The sequence below is a fragment of the Gossypium raimondii genome, chromosome 7, assembly GCF_025698545.1.
Source record: "Gossypium raimondii isolate GPD5lz chromosome 7, ASM2569854v1, whole genome shotgun sequence".
NCBI classification, from domain to species: domain Eukaryota; kingdom Viridiplantae; phylum Streptophyta; class Magnoliopsida; order Malvales; family Malvaceae; genus Gossypium; species Gossypium raimondii.
Window position 1 is genome coordinate 24299960 of NC_068571.1, and position 25983 is coordinate 24325942.

Here is a 25983-nt window from a genome sequence, read left to right on the forward strand (position 1 = left end):
TGGTATATATTTTTCTCTTTTTATTTTTTGTACTATATTTCCCTTTTCCTTTACTTTTCTTTCTTTTTTTCTTTTTTCTTTTTTTTTTGCGATTACTATTTTGACTAGGAAAATTTGAAGCCTCACTTTTTCTCCTTGAGAAAATAGGATGATGATAATGGTAATGTATTGCAAATAAAAGAGAGAAAATAGAATACACAAAATTTTACGTGAAAACCCTTTTGAGAAAAACCACGGACAAAGGAGAAAAATCCACTATGTCGAATTCGAATGGTATAAGAGGAGAGACGATTACATCTAATTATAGATTTAAAACCTTATTTTAATCAAAGTCAAATAGAAGTAATGCAGTAAGGTTAAAATATATTATTCTAATCAACATCAAATAGAGGAAGTAAACTTCTATACAGATTCCACTTGTGCAGCTTGACTTGTATTTTATGTTTAATAGGAATTTGGGTTAAACAACTTGTATTTTATGTTTAATAGGAATTTGAGTCACAGAACTTCTAACAATCTCCATCTTGACACGAATTCTCAATGAACAAATTCTTCATCACGAACTCTCAACGAACAAGTTCTCCAGCTCTTCCATGAAACCCCTTTAAGGGATTATCTTCAACAATAAACACTAACCAAGTCTAACCAATGCTCAAACTTGGTTATAGGAAGTGACTTAGTCATCATATCTGCAGGATTATCATGAGTACTAATTTTGCTTACAACAATATCACCACAAGCAATAATATCGTGAACAAAATGATACTGAACATCAATGTGTTTTGTTCTCTCATGAAACATTTGATCATTCGTAAGGAAAATGACACTTTGACTGTCACAAAATATTGTACTAATTTGAAGGTCTTCATTGAGTTCATTAAAGAGCATTTTTAACCAAATAGCTTCTTTACAAGCCTCAGTAATCGCCATGTACTCAGCTTTAGTGGTAGACAAAGTGACAGTAGTTTGCAAAGTGGCTTTCCAACTGACTACACAACCCCCAATTGTAAAGACATAACCTATGAGAGATCTTTTTTTATCAAGGTCTCCAGCAAAAGTAGCATCAACATACCCAATGACTCCATTTCTATTTCTTCCAAACTGTAAGCAAACATCAGTATTACTTCATAAGTATCTCAAAATCCACTGAACTGTTTTCTAGAGTTCTTTACTGGGATTCACCATGTATCTACTAACTGCACTGACTGCATATGATAAATTTAGATGTGAACAAACCATAGCATACATAAGAGATCCCACTGCACTAGAATATGGAACATGTGACATGTAGTCAATCTCATCATCTGACTATGGAGACAAAGCCGATGAAAGTCTGAAATGGGCCGCTAAAGGAGTACTAACGGGCTTAGCACTCTGTATATTGAACCTACAAAAAACTTTCTCAATGTACCCTTTCTAACTTGAGTACAATTTAGTTGCTTTTCTATCTCTGAGAATCTCCATACCAAGTATCTTCTTTGCTGCTCCCAAATCATTCATCTCAAATTCTTCACTAAGCTAGGATTTGACCTTTATTATCTCTCATTTATCTTTTGTTTCTATCAACATGTCATCAACATAGAGGAGTAGATACACAAAAGAACTATTACTGTTTTTCTTAAAATAAACACAGCTGCCAAAATTACTTCTTTTGAAATCATGAGTAGTCATAAAAGAATCAAACCTCTTGTACTACTGCTTTGGTGACTGTTTCAAGCCATAAAGGGACTTTTTCAGCAAGCAAACATAGTCATTTTTTGTGACTGTAAACCCCTCTGATTGTTGCATGTAAATATCCTCTTCAAGTCCTCTATACAAGAAAAATGTTTTTTACATCTAACTGTTTGAGCTCCAAATCATACATGGTCATAATACCAAGCAAAGCTTGAGTAGTATTGTGTTTCACAACTGGAGAAAACACATCTGTGAAATCCACACATGGAATCTGATTGTAACCCTTTACAACAAGTCTTGCTTTATATCTAGGTTCTTCAACTTCTGGAGGTCATTTTTTTCTCTTGAACATCCATTCACAACGAACAACCTTCTTACCTTTAGGAAATTTCATAAGACCCCATGTTCTGTTCTTGTGGAATGATTCCATCTCTTCTTGCATGACAAACATCCACTTTTTTTAGTCTTCACAGCTAATTATCTCGAAATAAGTAAATGGCTCTAGATTTGTATTTATATCTTTGGCCACATTTAAAGCATAAGCAACTAGATCAGCCTCAGCATACCTCTTTGGAGGTTTAATTTCTCTTTTAGTTCTGTTTTTGTCAATAGAATATTGTGCTGAAGAAGTGACTCTATTATGAATTTTTGTACTAACTTGAGGGGTCGACTTTATTGTAGATATTGAATCAATCTGAAGCTCCACTTGCTTTTGTCGTTCTTTATTTGAAGAGTTTTTAAAAGATAAGTTAGGTAGCATAGCAGTTTCATCAAAAATAACATCTCTTCTAATCACAATTTTTCTATTTTCAGGACACCATAACTTCTACCCTTTAACACTAGCCTTATAGCCAAGAAAAACACATTTAATGAATCTTGGTTCCAATTTCCCATTATCAACATGAGCATACGCAGGACACTAAAATATTTTCAAATCAGAACAATCAGTAGGATTACCAGACCATACCTCTTGAGAAGTCTTTTTTTCAATTGCAACAGATAGAGATTGGTTGATTAAAAAATATGCAGTAAAGACTGCTTCAACCCAAAAGGACTTCAACAAATTAGCATTTGACAATATACATCGAACCTTCTCCATGATCATTCTGTTCATTCGTTATACAACGCCGTTTTATTGTGGAGTATGACGAACTGTCAAGTGCTTCATAATCCCTTTTGATTTGTACAATTCGTTAAAATCATCAAAACAAAACTCCAAGCAATTATCTATGCGGATGTGTTTATCTATTTTCTTGTTTGTTTTTCAACCATAGTTTTCCAAGACTTGAATGTGGAAAACATATCACTTTTCTACTTCAGGAAGAATGCCCAAACTTTTCTAGAAAAATCATCAATAAGAGTTAGCATATAATTAGCTCTTCCTCTCGAAGGTACTTTAGATGGTCCCCAAAGATCAGAATGAATATAATCTAATGTTCACTTTGTATTATGGATTCATCTGATGAATCAAACTCTCTTTTGCTTCCCAAAAATACAATGCTAATTGAACTTCAGTTTGCAAATTCCTTGCCCATCAAGAACTCCTATTTTGCTCAATTTTTCCATGTTGTTCTCACTCATATGCCCTAGACGAATATGCCAAATTATAGTAACATCATCATCTGAAAAGGAAGAGGAAGCGACGATTGCATCACCAATAATAATAGAACCTTGAAAAATATATAACTTGGCAGTCTTTCTCTATCCTTTCATCACAATAAGGGAACCCTTACAGATCTTTAGAACCCCACTTTCAGTTGAATATTTGTGCCCTTTTTAATCAAGAGCACTCAATGAAATCAAATTTCTCTTTAATTCTGGTACATGTCGAATGCCACTAAGAGTTTTGACAACTCTATCAAACATCTTGATTTTTATCGTGTCAACACCTGCGGCTTTACATGAAACATTATTTCCCATCAAAACAACACCTTCAGACACTGTTTCGTAAGTTGTAAAGTAATCCCAATTGGGACTTATATGGAAGGTGCAATCAGAATCAATAATCCACTCCTCGCTCACTTTAGAATTGTTGGCAGAAGCAACTAGGAGTTCACCATCATTATAGTCTTCTACAACATCAGCTTCACCAAATTTTTCTGGTTATTTTCCCTTTTGATTCGCAGTTTCCCTTTTGATCTAGTTCTACAACTTATAGTACTCAGATTTAATGTGCCATTTCTTCTTACAAAAGTTGCAGATTTTACCTCTGTTTGAATATCTCAATTTACCCTTAGATTTATTACAAGAATTTCGATCCTTTGTCTTCCCACGATTATCATCGATATTTCATTCTTGTCTTCCATGAACAGTGAGACTCTCTCTTTGAGAGTCGAACCTAACCACAAGATGTTTTATCTTATCATATAAGGTCAAAGAAGCATAGATCTCATCAACTATGAGAGATTCGAGGCTATACAAAATTGTGTCTATAAAGGTTCAATAAGACGGGAGCAACGAACAAAGTAGAATCAACTTTAAATCTTCTTTATCGTGCTAAAACTCCATGGCCTCCAAATCCGAGACAATTTCTTTAAACGCAGTTAAGTGTTTGTGCACATACGCACCTTCCTCCAAACGATAAGCATAAATATGTTGTTTCATATGCAACTTACTAGTCAGGGCTTTTGACATGCATAGCTGTTGCAGTTTTACCCATAATGCAGTGGAAATATTCTCATTCATCACATCCTTCAGAATTTCGTTAGACAAATGCAGATGTAGTTGCATCAAAGCTTTTCGATCTTTACGCTCATTTTCTTCCTTTGTCAACGTCGAAGGCATCTTATCTATCCCTAGCAGGGTATCCTTCAAATTCATTTGAGTAAGAACTGTCTGCATCTTTATCTGCTACAATGCAAATTTGGTGTTGCGATCCAACAACATAATTTCATACTTCAGTGATGCCATTACCGTCATCGAGATAAGAAACATAGAAAACTCTAATACTAGTTTGAGAAAATAGAACGACGATAATGGCAGTGTATCACAAAGAAAAAAGAGAAAATAGAACACACATAATTTTACATAGAAACCCTTACAGGAAAAACCACGGGCAGAGAAAGAGAAAATTAACTATGTCAAATTCAAATGATACAAAAGGAGAGACGATTACATCTATTTATAGGTTTAAAACATTATTCTAATCAAAGTCAAATAGAAGTAATGTAGTAAGGTTAAAATATCTTATTCTAATCAACATCAAATAGATGAAGTAAACTTCTAACACTCCTCTATCCTTAAGCATCCTCCTTGTCCTAGATTTAAACTCCTAATATGAGCTACAACTACCATGGAAATAGATCAAAGTGTAGTCACTAGCACTATCGACAACTCCTCAAACCCACCGATGGAACTTCTTTATGTGGAGATGGGTATTAGTTATGATCCGTAGAGGGTTCTTTTGATGGAAAGAGGAAGTGTTGCAAACAAGTGAACAGGATGTACCAGAAGAAGGCGAAGAGGAAGAATAGAGGGTTCTTTTGATGGAAAAAGGAAGTGTTGTAAACAAGTGAACAAGATGTACCAGAAGAAGGCGAAGAGGAAGAATGGAAAATGTGACTAATGATTAGGCTTAACAAAGAAGTAATTTGAGAGAATTCAAGAAAGAATCTTTTGAGAGTTTAGAATGCCGAAAGTGTCAAAAGTTCTCTTATCTGTTGTGAAAGACTCTTATTTATAGTGTTTCAAAAATAATAGTTAAAAAGCTAATAATTAATAAGAGTAATGATAGATATTTTTCAGTTACAATGGCATTAATGATTAAGATGGAATAATGAAAAGTTTTGTTGGTGGTGGTGAATAGTGAAAAAGAATTCATTATATTTTTGAAATGAGGGAAAAACACTTAGTGTTACAGGAAAAAGATTAAGAGGAGAACTCTTAACTACCTCCATATTTAATCCACCAATCCAAGCTCTTCGAAACATCCCAAGAGTGAAGATAACCCAAGAACCTTGCCATATTTCCGGGTTACTTCCACTTCTTCTACTTTGGTGAAGCGGTAACACGTGAAACATTTTTCGCGAAACATCTCTTGAAACGTAAGATGATGGTTGTTCTTGGATGAGAGTTGTTCCCAAATAATGATTATTTTTACTTGTTCCAAACTTGAGTTGTTCTCGACATAGTTGTTCTCAAAGTAGAGGTTGTTTCAAATAAGAGTTGTTTTGTGGTGATGTTTTTCTTGGTAAAGCTTATTTTGAATAATGGCTCTTCAGGAAAAATACAATTGTTCTAAATACAGGTTGTTCAAAACAATGATTGTTCTAAACATAACTATTCCTAAAATGTCATTATTATAAATAAGACTTGTCCTGAACTTTAGTTGTTCTCAAATAACAACTACATTGCATGACAATTATTCTAACTAAAGCTCTATACTGAACATAGTTATTCTCAAACAAAAATTGTTCTGAACAACAATTATTCTAAATAAGAGTTGTTGCTAGGGGTGTTCAATCGGTTAACCGACCGGTTAACTGACCTGAATTACCATTAACCGAATTAATCGACCTTTTTAAATCCTTAACCGTTAACCGAACCAAAATATTTTAAAAAAATTAACCGAACCGAACCAAACTTTTTCGGTTAATTCGGTTAACTGACCGAATTAACCGAAATTTATATATATATTTTTTTGTTAAAACATGTATAAAACATATAAAAAATTAACCTACTTAACCAACCGATTAATTTATATTTCCAAAAAATTAATCGAATCGACCGAATACTTTTGAACCGAATTAACTGTTAACCGAACTTATAAAAAATTATTAACCGACCCCGACCGGATTAATTCGGTTAACCGACCAATTAACCGAATTCAGTCGGCTAACCGAATTAATTCGGTTTTACCCGAAATTTGCACATCCCTAGTTGTTGCTCTAGAAGAGATACACTTGGTAGCATAATTCCCTAAAATATAATATTATTTATTTCAAAGAAGAGATAATGTTAGTAGTCAAAATTGAGTATCTACATGTTGCCCCCTGCATGAGAATTCTTAGTAGTAGAAGTTCTCATGCAAAAAGAGTGTAATAAAATAAATAAATAAATAAAATAATTATATACTCGTAAAAAAAATCATGTTGTGTAGGAAAAAAAATTGTATTTCCCACTTTGTTACCTATTGCATGAATTTTTGTTTTGATTAGAGAAAAGAAAAAATAAATCATGTATAAAAGCAAATGTATTTACAGAAAGTCATGACAATGCTTTCTCTTTAAAAAGAATTGAGAATAGCGTGGCTTTTTTATTAAAAATAATATTTAAAAAATTAATTAATTACAAAAGAGTACGTTTGCTACAATACAATATGGTGCCGCCTGACACATTGGAAGCACCACCCCCTTTCCCCCTAATCATCACGCAGTCATCACCTTTTTTTAAAAAAAAGAATTTTTTTTGGGATCGCTACTGTGTCAAGCAACACCTGCATATATTTTTAAAAATGCCAATATTTTCACGGGTATACACGGTGGAAAAAAGAAAAAAATATTTTTTAATGGTATTGTCGATTTCTCAGGCGGAACCGATCATGTTTTTTTACAAATTTTTCAGGTGAAAGAAAGTTGAAAAAATATCTTTTAATTGGTGTCGTTAGTGTGTCAGGTGACACTGATGATTTAAAATAAACAATTCTCAAGTCAACATTTTCACACCCAAGAGTGTTACTCGTACAAAAGGCTTAAAAGCTTTAGAAGAAGAAATCAAAACATTCAACCCCCCATTCTGTCCTCTCATCAATGCCAGCAGCAGCCTAATTTTATATAACCTTACAAGCAAACTAACCCATCACTTCAACCATTCTTGGTGACTTCAAACAAAAAAAAATGGGTTTTTGTTGTTGGTTCTTCCTGGTTTTTATACTTTGGCAAATGATGAATGTTCGAACACAAGTAGCTATAACTATTGGTGGTGGTGTTGGCATCAATATTGCCAATGGTGGCGGTGCTGGTGTTTAGTTTGGTGCAGAAATCAACATCAACATCAACAACCCAACACACTCTAGTTGTAGCCAACTTCTATCGGTAGAACGCACTCTAGTGTACAAGGTAGTTTTGGCCTAGGATCTCTACCAGTACCTTGAGAACTTTTACCGAAACAAGTCAAGGTAGTAGCCAAAGTTCAGCTTCCCCTACACTTCTACCAATACTCTCCTGGGTTCTACTGATACCAGTTGAAACCCTCAGAGTTCTACTGGTACAAGGGGACCTTTACTGATACAACGAGCCCAACGGTCATATTTTGGAAGGACTTCTACCAATACAACAAAGTTGGAGACTACATTTAATGCTAGTTTTTATGGCTGCAACGACTTTATTTTGTTTCTAATGTCTACAAACATCCACAAGGTTGTTAGAGAACTTAAATACAAGGCCAACGCTGCTTATTAACATATAGAAACAAGTGCCTAAATTCCAAGAACTAAATTTTCCAATCTTTCTCAATCTTTCTCAATCTTTTACTAAATATTTCTTGTACACACTTGTGGGTTAAGTCTTCTATCATTCTTTCAAGTGTTGTAACTTTGTGTGAGAGTGCTTAATTGTTGATTATCTACCTTTTAGAGGTATCATCTTATTCATCATTATTTTCTCTCATTTTTGAGGTGTTACTTAAGTTTTTGGGTAGAAAACCTTAAGGGGAAGTGGTTCTAAGTTACCTTTGAAAAGATAGGAATTTGTAAGGTTAAACATTGTTCTTAAAGGTTCAAATCTAGTGGATTTGGGAAATCCTTAGTTGAGGAAAGCTAAAGTAGTGGAGGTAGGCAATTGTGGCCGAACCACTATAAATACTTGAGTCGTTTTATTTTTGCCACCCGCAAACGTTTTAATACACTCTATACCAGACCCAAATTACCGGATCCCGATATTAGATGTTAAAAAACTTAAACACTTAACAAAAATTTTATGAAAAATATAAAGCCATTTTAAAACATATATCTTATTCCTTTATTTACTGTTCTTAAAACAAAAGATTAATAAAAGAAAATGTTTAATAATGACATCAAATTTTCAAAAACAGCATATGACATTTCAACTTAAAACTTTGTTAAAAACAAACATCTTCATGGCGTAGAGTACTAAGCGTCATATTCCTATGGTGTCCTCTATATGCATAATATCACAACTCGAACTGCCACCTTGACATATTCCTGGATTGGTCCTTCTTGGCGTACCAACTCTTTAATCAGAATTTGCATCACAAACAGACACTTATAAGTTTTAACGAACTTAGTGAATATTAACCCAAATTACCTTGGTGTATTTATTGTTGAATTCCTCAACTTGAAGATTCTAGATTTCTTTTCTATATTCAGCGGACACTTTTCTAATATTGGGCACATACATATACGCCAATTTCCATACTTGACCAGCCTACACACAATTCACTAATTAGGCAGATTCTAGATATCACCATGCGGAACTTATTTCCTTATCGGAAAATGGATGTTTTTCTCAAAAAAATACTCATGCAGAATCTACTTTCGACAAACTCTCGCACAAACATATATTGAATACCTTACCTAGGATGGTGTGCTCACCGAGTTTTTTCTTGGCGGATACTTATACTAACTGATATTTTAAGGTGAACTTCATACGAATCCTACTTTTGACGGATTCTCATACCGAATTTGGTAGCTATCAAGATACTAGTTAGATCTTAAATCAACTTAGGCAACAACTTATTCTGATGGATAATACATTCTAACTCATCCCTGGGAATCCCAAACAACCATATTACATGTCATGAGAATGCCTAGGTTTGGTAGACAACTTAAACTTCAGATAACTTTTATATATAGTGTGAAACACTTAGATTTCGCAGATACCATAGAATTTAAATAACTTTTATACATACTGTAGACAAACTCAGGTCTAGCGAACACTCAGACCACCCATAGTTATGAACACGCCAAATTTTCTGTACTGATAGACTACTATGACAGATTCACCCTTTAGAAACACTACTGAGAACTCTTTAAGGAAATGCTCTTAAGTCATATTCAGATTTTGTTATAAGGCTATCTAAATAGAGATATCTTCAAACTTACCCAGATCTCGCCACAAAGGCTTCATAGAATTTCGTGTTTACTGTCCTGACAGACTATCTCTATGGGTGCCACAGGGTTTCTCCCACATGGTCTTATACATATCTTCATGTCATGATCTGTCAATCTAGTTTACATCTCACCAGAGGCTACACCATGAGTATTCTCGTAGCTATACGGTCCCATGGGTCTCTACCACATAGTCTTACACATATCTGCATGTTGTGATCTTTCAGTTCAGTTAGCCATGTACCTGCCCTACCGGAGGCATCACAAATGGATGAACTCATTTAACAGATAATACACTTACCTAAGTTCATTCACAATCTTGATGAACTCATACTCTCCAATACTTGATTTCACATGAATACATATAGCACATCATCTTATTCATGCAACAACTCATATATTTCATTCATAAATATGTAGAACCTTTATGATAATTCACAGACACATGCATTCACCAGCTATCTGAGAATACATCAATACATGAATTACCATTGTAAACTAACATGCATGAGTCAGGATAAATACTCACCTGAAACTCATATTTACTTTAGCTCGGAGTTCCTGTTCTGATAGTCCTACCCGAACAAGTAGCAACAACTACTTAAAGAGCCCAGAATTATAATTAAAATCCTCTTTACAGACAATTTACTAACATCTCAATTACAAAAGACCCCTAAGTAGGGCCTTTTATTCACACCCTACTGCTTTTAGGCCTCTTAACATCCTTACTCTTTCAAAATCATAACATGCAAAGTTATCAGACTTATCAGGAGGTTGAAACATCCATTGACTAACCCAAAGACCTTAGTTTCCAGTTTAACAAAGAAGAAGTGAATATTTAGTCTTAAGAAGAACTAAAGCGTAAAACGAAAGGAAGAAAAAAAAACCATCTGAATGTTCCCTTTTTACCATATATATACTCAGTTCCTCATAATCAATCTTGACAAGTGGCAATATTTACTAAAATTATCCTTTGTTTTCCCTACTAAAAATCCGAGGCAAGTGGAGGAAAATCCGGTGAAATTGACATTTAAAGATAAACCAGTCAACTCTAAATTAATCCCATTATGAGAACCAACTAGAATAGTATTCATGCAAACCAGACGTATTACGTATTGACGGTAACTCACGTATGGCGTGGACTTAAAGACACTTTAGTCCCTTACAACTTTCTCATATACTTAGTAGGCACTTCATGTTCAGCCAAAACTCTAAGGTGTACTCTTGGTCTATCGTACTCTTCTTCAATTGAATAATACCGTGAGAAGAAATCCTTAGATGCTTCTACGGGCGGATACTTTATGTGCCAAACTTTAGTCTGCCAGCAACCTGTAAATTGGTGGACTATTCTACCATAGTGCGCTAAAACAAGAAATATGGCTGCCACTTGTCCTTTTTCTTAGATCCACCTGTAACACCCCAAACCCGGCCTAAACATTAGGGCCGAATCTGGTGATGTCACATTGTAACACCTCTTACCCATATTCAACGCTGGAATAGGGTACGAGGCATTACCAGAATAAATACACTTATAGACATATTAAACTGAGTTATAAAATTTCATCCAAATTAAAAACTTTCAAATTATTATCTTCGAGTCACTAATTAGGGTATACAAGGCCTAATACATACCCATTCATATGCTCAATATATTCGTTAAATCAATCCAATATTGAAGAATCCACTTTATGTCGAATCAATATTAATAACAATCAAAAATCTTTTCATGTTAATTTCATATATCACTTACCGAACTTCGAATGTTAATTTACAAATATGTAATTCACTAACACATTCTGGTATACACAATGTTTAATTGATGAAATAATTTAATTGATCTAAATTTCATGTTCATTCCAAATTTTCTTCTAAATCCATAAATGCTTCCATTTACCATTTAGCTACCCAATAACGAACCAAGCTATCGCACAACAATAATACATCACTTGTGCTTCATGAATTCAATATTCGATTCTTATCACCATCAAATCCATGTCATCCGAATACTTAAAGTTTATTCAAGCATATATTATTACATTTCATATACCAAGCATATGTCAAAATTACGAATACACAGTCCATTCATTTGTCATTTATTTGACTAGCAAATTAACCTCAAAATTGATAACATTCCATTACTTAATATATGCCATAAAACACTCCTTTAACATAAACTAGCACCATGGCCGAATTTTCATTATGCTATTTATTACCCTTTTTCCGAATCACATAGATAAATATTACAAATATGTATATATTTGAATACTATAATTATGCATCAACTTACCAACATGAGTTAATTCATGAGTCACTCATGACATCGCTTCATGCCAAATATACCACACACATATGCTATGAAACTTTATTTTCTCTCATGAGCTTACCATGACCAGTAATGCACCAATATAAACATCACTCCTATTTCAACGTTTATCGATTATAATAAGTCATATAACCAATTATACACAATTCATTCATATACTTTATTGTCCTCCTCCTCCTCTCCATCCCACATCCTTTATGTATATAACATGCTCAAATAGCAATATACATAATTTCACTATTCACTTATATTTAAATTCAAAGCTGTCTATTTGAGTCAGAGTCACTAAATCATTTTTATCCGGAGATAAAGAGCTCCAAATTAAGATCCATTAATTTTCCCCAAAACTAGACTCACGTATATTCTTACCATAAAATTTTTAGAATTTTTTACTTGGCCAATTAGCACAGTTTATTCTTTAAAGTCACCCCTATTTCACTGCTCAACATCTCTAACATTTCTTTACTAAAAAATGAATTATCTCATTGTACAGAATTCAGATGATATTTTCATTTGTTTCCTTTGAAAATAGACTCATTAAGGATTCTAAGCACATAAATTATAACTCATAATTATTTTTTTACAATTTTTAATTATTTTACCAAATTTAGAACAGGGGATTCCGAAATCAATCCGATCGTGCCTCACTAAAATTCAAATATCTCAAAATATATAACTCTTTTGCTTGCTCTGTTTCTTTTATTTAAAAATAGACTCATTAATATTTCATTTTATATCTTATTCAGTCTCTAATTTAATTTTCACCATTTTTGGTGATTTTTCAAAGTCGCACAACTGTTGCTGTCTAAACTGTTTTGTTGTAAAATGTATTCTTTCATAATTTCACTTTTTCACTATCTCAATTCCATTGAATTTTTCACATCTCATTCCAATAGTTCATTTCAATTCATATACAATTCATTCAATTTATCACTATATTCAAAGCAATCTAATTTCTCATTTCCAATTTCAAGTCAATCTTCAATTCAATTCCACATTTACATTCATCACTCAATTACACTTAGTCAATTTCCCGATTAACACTTCGGAATAATAACAGATACACGGTGGAATCAACATATAGCAACCACCTTATAATAAATGATACCCGGTTCACATAGTAGCCTGCACATAGTACTACACACGTGATTGAAGCTATCCGGTACACATAGAAGCCTACACATAGTACTACACATGCGACCTATCATTCCGATTCACGTAGTAGCCTACACATAGTACTACACACGTGACCATTTTCATCCGATACACGTAGTAGCCTGCACATAGTACTACACACGTGATCGAAGCTATCCGGTACGTATAGTAGCCTGCACATAGTACTACAAATGCAACCTATCATTCCGGTACACGTAGTAGCCTGCACATAGTACTACACACGTGACCTAGCAACTTCACTCGTATCTCTTTCATTCCGAAGGTTCAACCGGGAATTTTCACTTTTTCTCACTTTTTTTTACCAATCAATGTCAATTTCTCGTCTTTCTTGATTTATAATAACATATTTAGCTTATATAACATTCAAATTATTCAATCCAGTCCAAAAATCACATTTCTACAAAATTACATTTTTGCCCCTAAAGTTTCACAAAATTATGATTTTGCCCCTAGGCTTGGAAATTAAACTTTATTCCTTTTTAATATGTTTTATAACATGATGAACATTTTTCCCTTCTATAGCAACATCAAATTCTTGCTCTAACATGCACTTATGAACAATAATAATTTTTACCGATTATATCGTTTCACTTGTTTTCATTGAAAATCGCTTAGCAAAAATTATTTAACACCATTTCAAGCTTCATATTCTACCATAAAACATCAAAATAAACACATTTCACCTATGGGTATTTTTCCAAATATAAACCCTAGGTTAAATTATTGCTAGAATAAGCTAAATTAAGCTATCGGGACTTCAAAAACGTAAAGAACATTAAAAACGGGGCTTGGAATCACTTACTATGGAGCTTGGAAGCTTGAAAACCCTAACCATGGCTTCCCCCTTGCTATTTCCGTTCATCATGGAGAAGATGGATAAATATTTTGCTATTTTTGCCCTTTTAATTCTTTTAATTACTAAATGACCAAAATGCCCCTAACTTAAAAATATTCTATTTCACTTATCTCTTATCCATTTTTGTCCAAAAATTCAACCAATGGTCTAATTACCATTTAAGAACCTCCAATTTAAAATTTCATAACAATTGGACACTTCTAACTTGTAGAACTCAACTTTTGTACTTTTTACAATTTAGTCCTTTTGGCTAAATTGAGTACCCAAACGTCGAAATTTTTGAACAAAATTTTTACGAAATCATTCTGTGAAATTTTAGACCATAAAAATATAATAAAAAATAATTTTTTTCTCGTCGAATTTGTGGTCCTGAAACCACTGTTCTGACTAGGCCTAAAATCGGGTTGTTACACCACCGACGTTAGGGTGTGACAACTCCATTGAAGTATGGAGGCTTGGAAATAAATTGGGATTATCCAAAGAAAACTGACTCGGAAGTGGACGTCATTATTGTAGAGAATTTTGATGATCGTTTGAGCTCCTTTGAGGATCTTCTTTTGGTTGTTATAAGACTAGCTCTGATACTAATTCTTAGTTTGATCAAACAATCGAAATAGCTAAGAGAGGGTGAATTAAACTTTAAAAATTTTTGGAAGCAAAGGAAAAAGTATGAGACAATGAACACAAGAAATTTAGAGTGGTTCGACCCTAATTGCCCACTTCACTACCTTAGTTTTCCACAACTAAGGATTTTCCCAAATTCACTAATTTGATGAACCTTTGAGGATAATGTTTAACCTTACAAATCCTTTAAGATTTCTTGATTTCTCCCCAAATCTTAAGAAACAAAACCCCTCAAAAGAGCAAACAAAGAAATAATCTTTAAAAGATTAGGATGTTTGTCAATTAAGTACTAATACAAAGAAAACACTTGAGCTGATAGAAAGATAATAAATGCTCCCAAGTGTGTATAAGAAAAACATGAAGAATTTAAGCATAAAGGTTGATAGGATTTTTTTTATCTTTTTGCACCCTCCTGTTGTCGTTAAACCTTTAGAACTTGGTATTTGTACTCCCAAATTGATTTCCAACCGTTGTGTTGTTGTGAAATTGAATAGAGTCATTAAGGATGTAAAGCTAGTGCATTAATGTCACCTGCAACAATAGGTATCGATATCTTTTGATGGGTATATTTACTTAAAGCATTTCATGTTAAATTTAGTGATCATTAACCCTTTTTCACGTCGATAATTAGAAAGACTTATCGATACTTGATTACAAGTATCGATAAATTTTTATAGATATCGATACTAGGGTAATTTCTAGAATAATTTTCAAAATATCGAACCTTAAAACCATACCGATACCAAGGGAATGTATCGATAAGTTTTTTTTATAGGTATCGATACTTAACACTTATGTTCAATTTTCCCTCGAAGTCAGAATGCCAATTTCGTATCGATACCAAAAAATGTATCGATAAAAATATTATGGTATCGATACTTAGTGGTTTTACTTTGATAAAAAATTCCATAATGGCAATTTCGTATCGATACCTAGCATGGGTATCGATAAAAATGTATAGGTATCAATAAGTATCGATACTTTTTTTTTGTTCAATATTTCTAAACTTTAAAGCTTAAAAACAATTTTATAAGTATTAGGGAGTAGTTTTTCACTTGTTTTAAAATGTTTGAAACTTATCCAAAGTATTTTCTAAGCGTTCAAAGTAATTTTCAAAGTGTTTGAAAATTTTTTACTTTGAATTTCATTAAGTCTTTATTCAAAACTGATTTTTATTCAAAAACATTTTCTTTGTTATATCAAAATACTTTATCAAATAAAGCTTAGTTTAACAAGGACTTGCAAGGATGTCATTTCTTCTAATCCAATCACTGCAATTAAGAAATGTATATGCGTTTGTTGTTTAGCTTTTGTGTAGTAAATATAGGTGCGGTCTGATGTTTTGGGGAGGAAAAAACAGGTCGACAATAGGGGAGGCACCGATCGTCTTTAGACCTACTATAGAATATATCACAACCCGACCTAAAGTCCAATTCGTCTTTATGACTCAGAATTCAACCCAATTAGGGAAAGACGACACCACCTCATGCCTCACCACACCTCGCAGGGTCTCTTCATACCCCAAAATCTGACCCGATCACAAAAAGACGATACCACCTCGTGCCTCACCACACCTTGCAGGACCACCTCGCGCCTCACTATCATCTCATGAGGTGTCCTCGCACCTTGCCTCTTCGCAAAATGGAGCTCCCCTTGAACCTCGCGGGATCTCAGCAGAAGCATTACTAAGGATATGTGTCAAGCCTAAGGGGGGAATGTGTCAATATGCAAGGCACCTAGTTATCCCCTAACACATCACATCAAGGAATCGTATTCTATAAATATGAAGAATAGCCTCCATGAATGGGGAGATAGAACAGAACTTCAAAAGACCAAGCACCAGTTTGGAGGTCATCGGATGTTGGCATTATTACCATTTAATTTTTTAATATTTTTTTATAATTTTTAAAAATTCTATTTTTTATTTTTAAATTAATTTCTATTATTCTTAATATTTTCATTTTTATAATTTTCTATTTTTTTATTTTTATTTTTTGAAAATGTTAAAATATTTTAATTTTTAGAATTTTTTATGATTTTTAATGATTAAAAAAATAAGATAAATTGCTATATTTTGCCACAAAGCATAACCATGACGTGCCACATAGTGAAGTTAACGACGTTAAGGGGCTTCCACAAAAAGTGTCAATTCAAGGGCTTAATTGATTGCTTAAAAACAATTAAGGGCTCAATTAAGTGATGTTTTCAATTTACGATTCAACTGATTATTGAATTGTTTTCAACAGGATTTTCTATATAATAAGCCTAATTTATTTTAAGCCTCTGAAATATCGGTTTATGTTTCTAACCCCTAAAACAACTTCTAAATGTTTTAAAGTGATTTATAAATGTTTACAATCTTGTACTTAACTCTAATACGAGTCAAGGAGTTTATTTAATTATTTTAAGGTTTACTTCCTTAAGTATTTCAAAGGTTTTTACTTTACATACATTCCGGTCGCATCTCTTATCCATACCGATCGTTGAGATGGGAAAAAGGAGTGTTACAAAACTAATCAAATGACCTCAACTAAACCTGAAAGTGCTCTCTCATGTCGTTCCCCTACCCCTTGGTGTAACCTATACGTCTCTTCTTCATTTTCCTAGCTGTATGGTCGACCAAGTGACCTTAGTTCCATGGTTGAGCGCCTTCTTCTCCTCTTCCTTCCCTACATTTTTCTTTTTCTTGATTCATTTCTTCCTCATTTGTGTTATGTTATCCTTTCCTTTTGTCATTTTTTTGTTTTGTGTATGTGAATTTGATGCACATTGTTGGTCTACTTCTCATAGATGGCCCTCTAGCGCAAATTTTTGGAGCCTTCTCACTAGATCTCATCTCTGTCATCTCCTTGCTTGGACTTGCTAATCTTTGTCTTGCTTTTGCACTCTTCGAAGAATTTTATTTTTGTTGCTTGGTTAGATTATTTTGGAGCCTCTTTTTGGTTTTTGCAAGTTTTGATCTTGATTTTTCTACAAGAGCTAAGATGAGTCAACTAATTAAGGGGAACTTGATTCACATTAATGACCATTGCTCATCTAATAGAGCTTGTCCATCTCATACTTTCATGCTAGAGGTTTTCGTATGAAGCTTCTCTCCCTAATTTATGCCTTATCATGTTTAGACTTTCTTCTTTTTTTTTTTAAATATCAGCTGGAATTTTATTCAAATAACCAACAAAAAAAAAAACCCCTAGTAACAATTGGGCATAACAAAATAATTGGGCCAAAATAGTAGCCTGAGATCCAGCCAAAAAAAGAACTTGCTCTAGAACTATCCAAGCTTCCAGCCTAAGTAGCTAATGTGGTACAACTTTCCAGTTACTTTAGACCATCCATCCTCTCTTTCATATCTCTTCTCCAAACTCTTCGCCTACTCTAACTTGCCAAAATCAAGCAAAGATTATATCGAAAACACTATCCCCCTACAATCACTTTCCACTTCTTCTCTAACATACTTAGGAAACCTTTTTCTCAAACAACACCGTTCCCCTTTCTTTAGGCCTTCAATAGCCAGCAAGTAAGAAACTTCATTCATCTATATATCAATGTGTTTGAATTGAAAGGTACAAAATCTTTTACTAAGCCCTTTCCCATCTCTAATGTAATATAGATATCTGATTTATCAACACATTCTCTCTGTAATTTTCTAACAACAAAAAGGGTATCGCCTTCAATTTTGACCTCCATAAGCCCCAGATCCAGACCCAGTTGAATATTTTGAATGCGTGCAAGGGACTCTTCTATGAACACAGATGGTATCTTTTCATTTATCTCAACTCTAGAGCTCAATTCCATGCCATCAGAATCTCTAATTACAATCCTTAAGCAGGATTTATTTTCATGTTTCCTGAATGCTGCGTCAAAGTTTATTTTCACGAACCGGTTCTCCGATAGTTGTCGCTTTTTCAACTCTATTTTTTGAATAGGTATGGAACATTCAACCCATGAAGTTCTCGAACATAGTTCTTAATAAAATCTATTATGGCTAACCCTGTTCTTCTTTTCTCCTCATGCATCTATTTTTTTCGTTCAGTCCATATTACCATAAAGCACATACAAACAGACAACATTTAACACTAGAATTATTTTCAAAAAACCAATTAACCCATTCCATAAATCTATGTATAATACTAAACCTATCCAATTCCAATTCAACTAATGTCATATCTCCTTTGTCACAAGGCAATCACGCAAAGCATGTTCATTGGTTTCCACCTCACCTACGCACCTTGGGCATAATGTTGTATTTGCTAATCTCTTGTATTGTAGACTAAATAAAGTAGAAATTTTTTTGTGAAACACCAAATTGTAATATTCAATTTTAGGGGTAGATTCAAACCCCATAATTTCTTGTAAATATTTGCATGTTCAATCTGGTTGTATAAATGAGTAGCCTCGATAGAATGTTGCAGTAGAAACTTATAGGCACTACGAACTGAGAATTCCCCTAACACCTCTCCTCTCCACACCTGGTAGTCTTCATGTTGGAATTTTGACAACGGAATGTTCAGGATTTGTTTTTAGCATCACTTTCACAAAAGGTATTCATTACAAACTCCACTTTCCATCTCCTTGTACCATTGTCAATTAGATCTACCACCATAAGAGTATCTAGACACCTCTCATCATTTTGAATTCTATAATCCACAGCTTCTAGTACCCATATAGTCTCTCTTACTAGAATTTTTGTTCCAGTCTCGACTCTTCAGCATAACCCTTCTTGGAGGATTCCCTTGACCGCCCAAACACTCTTCCAGGTATAGGAAGGTATATTTCCTAAACTTGCACTCAGAAAATTTGTGTCTGGGAAGTATTTAGCTTTCAATGTACGAGTAAGTAATGAACTGGGAAAATTAATCAACCTCCAATCTTGTTTAGCAAGTAAAGATAAATTGAATTTAGCTAAACTATGAAAACTCAAACCCCCCATTCTCCTTTAATTTGCATAACTTCCTTCGTTCACACCAATGAATCCCCCTCTTACCATGACCTTTTTTCCATAAAAAATTTGCACAAATACTCTCTATTTCGTGACAAAGCAATTTTGGTAGTAAAAAAAATGTCATTGAATATGTCGGAATTGCATGTATGCCTGATTTTTTATAAAAATCTCTTTCCCTCATTGCGATAAATATTTTATACTCCAACTGTCAACTTTACATTTCATACGGTCTTTTAATAGTTGGAATGCAATTCCTTTCCCTGTCCAATCATGTTAGGTAAGTCGAGATATTCTTTAGGGTTTGTAGAGCTTCGAACATTTAAATTTTGCAAAGCTAATTCCCTCACCTGTTCAGAAGTGTTCATGCTATAGAAAAAAATAGACTTTTCATAATTCACACATTATCCTGAAACAACGTCATACTCATTAAGGATCATCTTCAAGGTTTATGCCTCCTTGTTGAAGCCTCCCCAAATAAAATACAGTCATCAACAAACATTAAATGAGAGATCTACGGATCTCGTCGATTTACTCTAGCCCCCTCCACCAAACCCTCTCTCCTAGCCAGTCTCATTAATGACGAGAGACCCTCACTACACACCAAAAATAAATATGGACTTAATGGATCCCTTTGCCTTAAGCCTCTAGTAGGATGAAATCCCTCTCTCTCTTTCCTATTAACCACGATAAAGTACGAATTTGAGCTTATGCAATGAATAATGGACTCCACCCACGAACTTGCAAAGCCCATCATTAACATCATTTGACATAAAAAAAGACCACTCAACTCGATCGTACTCTTTGCTCATATTCAATTTTATGCCAAAAATCCCTTTCTTCCTGTTCTTTTTTGCTTAAACGCATGTAGAACTTCATAAGCAAAAAGAACATTATCAGAAATCAACCTACCCGGAACAAAGGCATTTTGAGCCTCATCAATATAGCATTCTAAAACTTGTTGGAATAGATTAGCGACAGTTTTAGAAATAATTTTATAAAGTACCGTACAAATGCTTATAGGCCTAAACTTTGATAAGTTCATAGGCTGAGCAATTTTATGAGAACAATATATGTAACATTGTGAGAATCCAGTGACATACTTTCATTCAAAATATCAAGGCAAAATATACTCACACCTCGACCGATAATGTGTCAAAAATGCTAGAAGCAAATCGCCGGAAAGCCATCACTTCCACCCCAGAAAAAATATGCACCGTATTTCCCACCCCTTTCGTGGAAAAAAATATTCATGAAATAATTCCGGGCAATTTCCTCCATTTCACACTCATTATTTGTTATATCTCCCACCTCATTTTCCAAGACTCTAATCCAGTTCATGTGTCTCCTTTGGGAAGCAAATTTATGAAAAAATGCGGTACTCCTACCTCTTATCCTCAACCAATTTTCCCGATCCCTCTGTTCTTAATACGCTTTTTCTTTTTCCATCTCCAAATTTAGATGTAATTTACATCTATAATTTCTGCAAGGTAGTTTTGAGAGCATCCAATTTTGACAAAACATTACCCCACGTTGATTCCCATATTCATCACACCACTTCTTCACAAGAATCCTCTGGAACCCACTAGACTTCATATCTAAATTTCCTCCACTCCCTCCCTTTATTTACCTGATCTGTTTGAATTAAAAGTGGGCAGTGATCAGAGAAAGAATATGGTAGGTGCCTAATTGAGAAATCAGGAAACAAATTACCCTGGAAGAGAAGGAAGAAAATTATGCTTCCATTATCGAAATTCACTTATGTGAATTTTCGGTATGAAAGGCTCACTTTATTCTGCTTCTTATGTGGATGCTTAGGCCATAATGACAAGTTTTGTCCTGTTAGGTTGAATTGGGGGAGAGATGTCATGGAGTTTGGATGGAATTTGAATCTAAAAGTGCAACCGAGGAGAGCGACAATAGTGAATAGTATCTGGCTTCGTGAGGAAGGTGATGATGATTTTAAGGAAACAATTAAGGGATGAAACGAGGAGTGATTTGTGGAGAAATATTAATCCTGTATTGGGTTTTAATTTGGAAGGATCTCCAAATCATGACATTTTGAATCAAAACGGATTTTCAAGTGGAACGGGTTGGATCAATATGGAACATGAAATTGAGGAGAATCCAATTGAGAGCGTGGGAGGTAATTAAAGGCCTAGAGCTGATTTGTTGGACTCTAATGTTTCTGAATTAGCAGATTCGTTAGGGGCCTTGGATGAGCAACCGGATATTTATCTACATCGGTTATTGACGATTGCCAATGGGCAAACCGATTGGTGCCATGAAAATCTTGGTTATACAATTGTCTTCTTCTTGATGAAGACAAAATTGAATTAGACTTCTTTTTAACTTTAATCGTTTTTGTTCATCTTATTTTTGTGTAATTTAATTTATCGTCGGAATACATTTATCTCTTTTTAATGCTAGTGGATTTTACAATATTGATGTAAGGGCCTATTATTAAAGGCAAATAGGTTCTAGAAATAAATGGCATCACTATTTACAGCACACCTTATTCCTACACATCTAAAAGGACTAATCCAACCACAATTGTATTAAGTATAAAACAACCCCATTTGAACAACCAAAAGACCAAATATAATTGATATTAACAGGCCAACTGATCTCTAAATGAGGAGATCTCTTCAAAAATAGGTAGTCTCTTTGATCTAGCTGGTCCCCATTCATTCATCAACAGTTGAAGCCCATTGAGGAAATCATCATCAAGGCCCAGAATATCTGATACGTCCGATGGTGGCGGCTCGAAGGTATTGATTTCCATTAACAATTCCGCAGCTCTATTTCTGGCTCTAATTTCTTCCGAACCTGGGATTTTCCGTTGCGATATTTCTTCAAGCACCAACCGTGCATCATAGTATCTGCCTTGTTTGATCAAGCAAATTCCCAAGCTGCAGGCCTTGTTGGCATCTGGGTCGATCATCTGGGCTTTTCGATACACCACCTCTGCTGTCAAGTAGTTTGATTTTTGCATGTAAGCCCACCCCAAATTTCCCTGTCATATTTCACCATTGAAGTTTCAATTGAGAAAGGAAAGACATTCGGGGAAATGGGTAAAAGCAACGGTATGGCAAGACAAAGGGATTCTCATGAAAAAGGGCACTTGTTTGATAAAAAAGAAAAAAAAAATCAGGATAAAGCGGGAATCACTAACTGCTATGGTTGCTGGTTCAATTAAAGAAACTGGGAAGCAAAATCAAAAGCATACCAGTAACCTAGAAGTTTCTTGCTGAACTGAAACTTGGAACTTCTTGCCATGGGAGCGTGCAGTCTTGGTGGGTTTTCCATTAAAGATCTCTCCTCGGTATATTAATCTTAGCTTTCGTTTTAATAACTCAATCTGCTCGTCTACTTTCCCACATTTCTGTCAAGTTACATTTAATTTGTGAAGACAATAGATAGTCTTAGGAGGGACGTCAAATCAATCATCCATATATACCTTACCTTGTATAAGTCAATGAGAACATTGTCAAGTGATTCCTGAGCTTGTTTGGGGCAACGGCCCCTGAAAGACTTGATGGCTTCAATTGCTTCTTCAGTTCGGTTTAGTTGCTTCATCACCACCGCCATGTCTTTTAGTGCGCTCTCTACTCTATCTCCGGCGTTTATTGCCTTCCAAAATAGTACTATTGCTGCTTCTGGATCCTTTTCTACCAGCTGCATTCGTTCAGAAAAGTACAAATAAGTGATTGTGCATATGAAAATGGAGAAATTGTAGATATGGCATCCACAGTCAACTATTTTTTATTAGTTGATGAAAATGACTATGGCGATGACTTGATTCTTTATGCCATGCTAGCCTAGCATGGCATGCAACAGCCAATTAGGGTACATTCTCCATCCATCTTTCATTAAGCAACTGTTAAAAATAGAGAAAGTATCCACTAAAGGAAAACAAAATAGGGTAGCTATATATGTAGCAACATATAAGGAACTTAAGAAAACCTAATAAAAAGTGAAACTTGTTTGTTGATTACTTAAATGTTCCAAAGGGAAAAATATAGAGAGAGAGAGACAAACCTGAGCATGTTTGGCTTTAACATAAGGAGTATCACCTTGAGGAACTTTATGAAGAATATGAAAAAGTTGGTCTTTTTCATTATGTCTTGAGGAGCTGCTCATCATCATCATCATTTTATTCTTTGATGATGAGCTCACCATGGCTTCCCCTCTTCTCTTTAATTTATCTGAAGGAAAAGAAGGAGAAATAGGTCAATTGAACTGAGGTGATGCTGAGTGAAGAAGACTAGAGGTGTTTTGGGATGCATAGACAATCTTAAGGGGTGAGGGGGACGGCTCAACCACAAAGCCAATAGGTAAGAGGCAATTATAGAACGGGGGGGTTCAAAATCAAGTGAATTCATATGAATGGGGACGACTTTGCGTCCCTATTCTCAATTTTATTATATTACTTCTCTCTCTGACATGATGACACCCCATAACGTCACTCGTCTAGTTCCACTGTCAAATTAACCTCCAATTACCTTTTTTTCTTTAAAATTTGTTTAAGCGCTGCTTTATTTTATTATTATTCTTTCTTATACCTGTACTTCATTCGGGGCAGATACATTATAGTAAATGATTATGTTCTGTTGCGAAAAAATTTCAATTATTTTGACTAAAATTTATTTTATTTAATTAACTCGAGTGAAATGAAATTTAAATTGAATCGAGTAAAATTATTCGAGTTAAATTAAAAATTAAATATTTTAAATTATAATATAATTAATTTAAAATATATATTTAAAAACTTTTTCAAAATAAAATTTAAAAAAAGATATTTAGTATGATAAACTTGAATCATTAATTAACTTATTTAGATCCCAAAATTATTATTTTAAAATTTTTATATTTTTCAGAAAATGTAAATTTTGGAATTTTGAATTTTGTAATTTTTATTGAGAGTGTAACTAATTTACTCATTTTAAAAATTTATAATGACTAAAGAGTTATTTACATCAATCATTATTCTAGTTATTTGAATTATAAAATTCAACTCGATTCGAACTTAAAACTCGAATTATTTATTTGAATTGACTCAAAAAATCGAATAACTTAATTGATTAACTCAAAATTTAAATTTTATCAATAATTTATAATTTAATCAAATTTTATGACTATAATCAATTTCAGTTTAATGTTTTAATTTCATTTCGGACCAAACGTTCGGTACTCATTCTTTCAGTAGTAAATTAAGATAATTAGTTTTTTTCAGCATTAAAAGTTTAGATTTATACCATTCACACCGATTCTTTTCTTTGATTTCGATCATATCAATTATTGCATCAATAAAGTTTAGGGGCGCAATTAAAACAAAAATTAAGTTCCTCCATTTTTTTTACTCAATTGAGCACTCAAACTTTCAAAATGCATCAAAACAACTCTTAAACTTCTTCAAAGAAAAGCAATTAAGTCCCTACTTTTTTTCAATCAATTGGATATTTGAACTTTCCAAATACATCAAAAAGACCCTCAAAATTTTTCAAAAAAGCAATTAAGCCCCTGCTCTTATTAAAGATTAGAAAAAAATTATAAATAATAATAAATAATAAACTTTAGAAAAATTATAAAATTTTAATAAAAATATAAAAATTTTAAAATTTATTAAAAATCATAAAAAAATAAAGACCCCTAGTTTTTTCAATTAAAGTCATCACGTGTCGCAACACAGCATGACATGTGGCAAAAAATGATAAAAAAATCAACAAAAATTATAGCAAAAATAGAAAATGATTCTTTTGGTATGATAATTTTATAAAAAAATTTCTGAAATTTATATTTCTTTACATTTTGTATAATTTTCTTATGATTTTATAAAATTTTATAAATTTTTATATTTCAAAATATTTTATAATTTTTATAATTTTATAAAATTTTACAAATTTTTTATATTTTTTACGATTTTTATATTTTCTAATTTTAATAAATTTTAATATTTTATTTTTATTAAAATATAACAATATTTATAGCTTTTATTGATTTTAATTTTTTATAACTTTTTCTAATTTTAATAAAAGCAATGGCTTAATTGCTTTTTTTGAAAAAGTTTGAGAGTCATTTTGGTGTATTTTGAAAGTTCAAGTACCCAATTGAATGAAAAATAAAAGTAGGGGCTTAATTTTTTAATTTTTTAAAAAAGATTTGAGGGTATTTTTGATGCATTTTGAAAGTTCAAGTACCCAATTGAGTGGAAAAAAAACATGAGCTTAATTGATTTTTTTTTGAAAAATTTGAGGGCTTTTTACACCCTTAAACCCATAAATAACGTTAAAAAAAATATAAACTACTATTTTTACATGACGAAT

The 25983-nt window shown here is 33.3% G+C and overlaps 1 protein-coding gene and 1 long non-coding RNA gene across 3 annotated transcripts; one reads left to right on the forward strand and one right to left on the reverse strand.

Annotated features, from left to right (window-relative positions):
- The first annotated feature begins 18029 nt into the window (after positions 1-18029).
- LOC105799022 (uncharacterized) lies at positions 18030-22099 on the forward strand. Of its 2 annotated transcripts, XR_008198113.1 has the most exons (3): positions 18030-19259; positions 19414-19485; positions 21504-22099. It is a non-coding gene; the product is annotated as an uncharacterized LOC105799022 (long non-coding RNA). The 2 variants fall into 2 exon arrangements; XR_008198112.1 differs by having other exon boundaries at positions 19414-22099.
- LOC105799016 (protein SULFUR DEFICIENCY-INDUCED 1) lies at positions 22092-23982 on the reverse strand. The gene is made up of 4 exons (XM_012629332.2): positions 23699-23982; positions 23123-23335; positions 22887-23042; positions 22092-22673 (listed from the first exon to the last, which is right to left on the reverse strand). The coding sequence occupies exons 1-4, from the start codon at positions 23837-23839 to the stop codon at positions 22269-22271; spliced, it is 915 nt and encodes a 304-aa protein (XP_012484786.1). The 5' UTR covers positions 23840-23982; the 3' UTR covers positions 22092-22268.
- Between the last annotated feature and the right edge of the window lie 2001 nt (positions 23983-25983).

Bases quoted from the DNA above. Each gene is read 5' to 3' on its own strand.
- LOC105799016 (XM_012629332.2), bottom strand. From the start codon at position 23,839: ATGGTGAGCTCATCATCAAAGAATAAAATGATGATGATGATGAGCAGC. The intron at 23,336-23,698 runs GTTTGTCTCTCT...GAACGAATGCAG, and splicing joins TTAAAGCCAAACATGCTCAG to CTGGTAGAAAAGGATCCAGA. The intron at 23,043-23,122 runs GTAAGGTATATA...GTAACTTGACAG, and splicing joins TTCTCATTGACTTATACAAG to AAATGTGGGAAAGTAGACGA.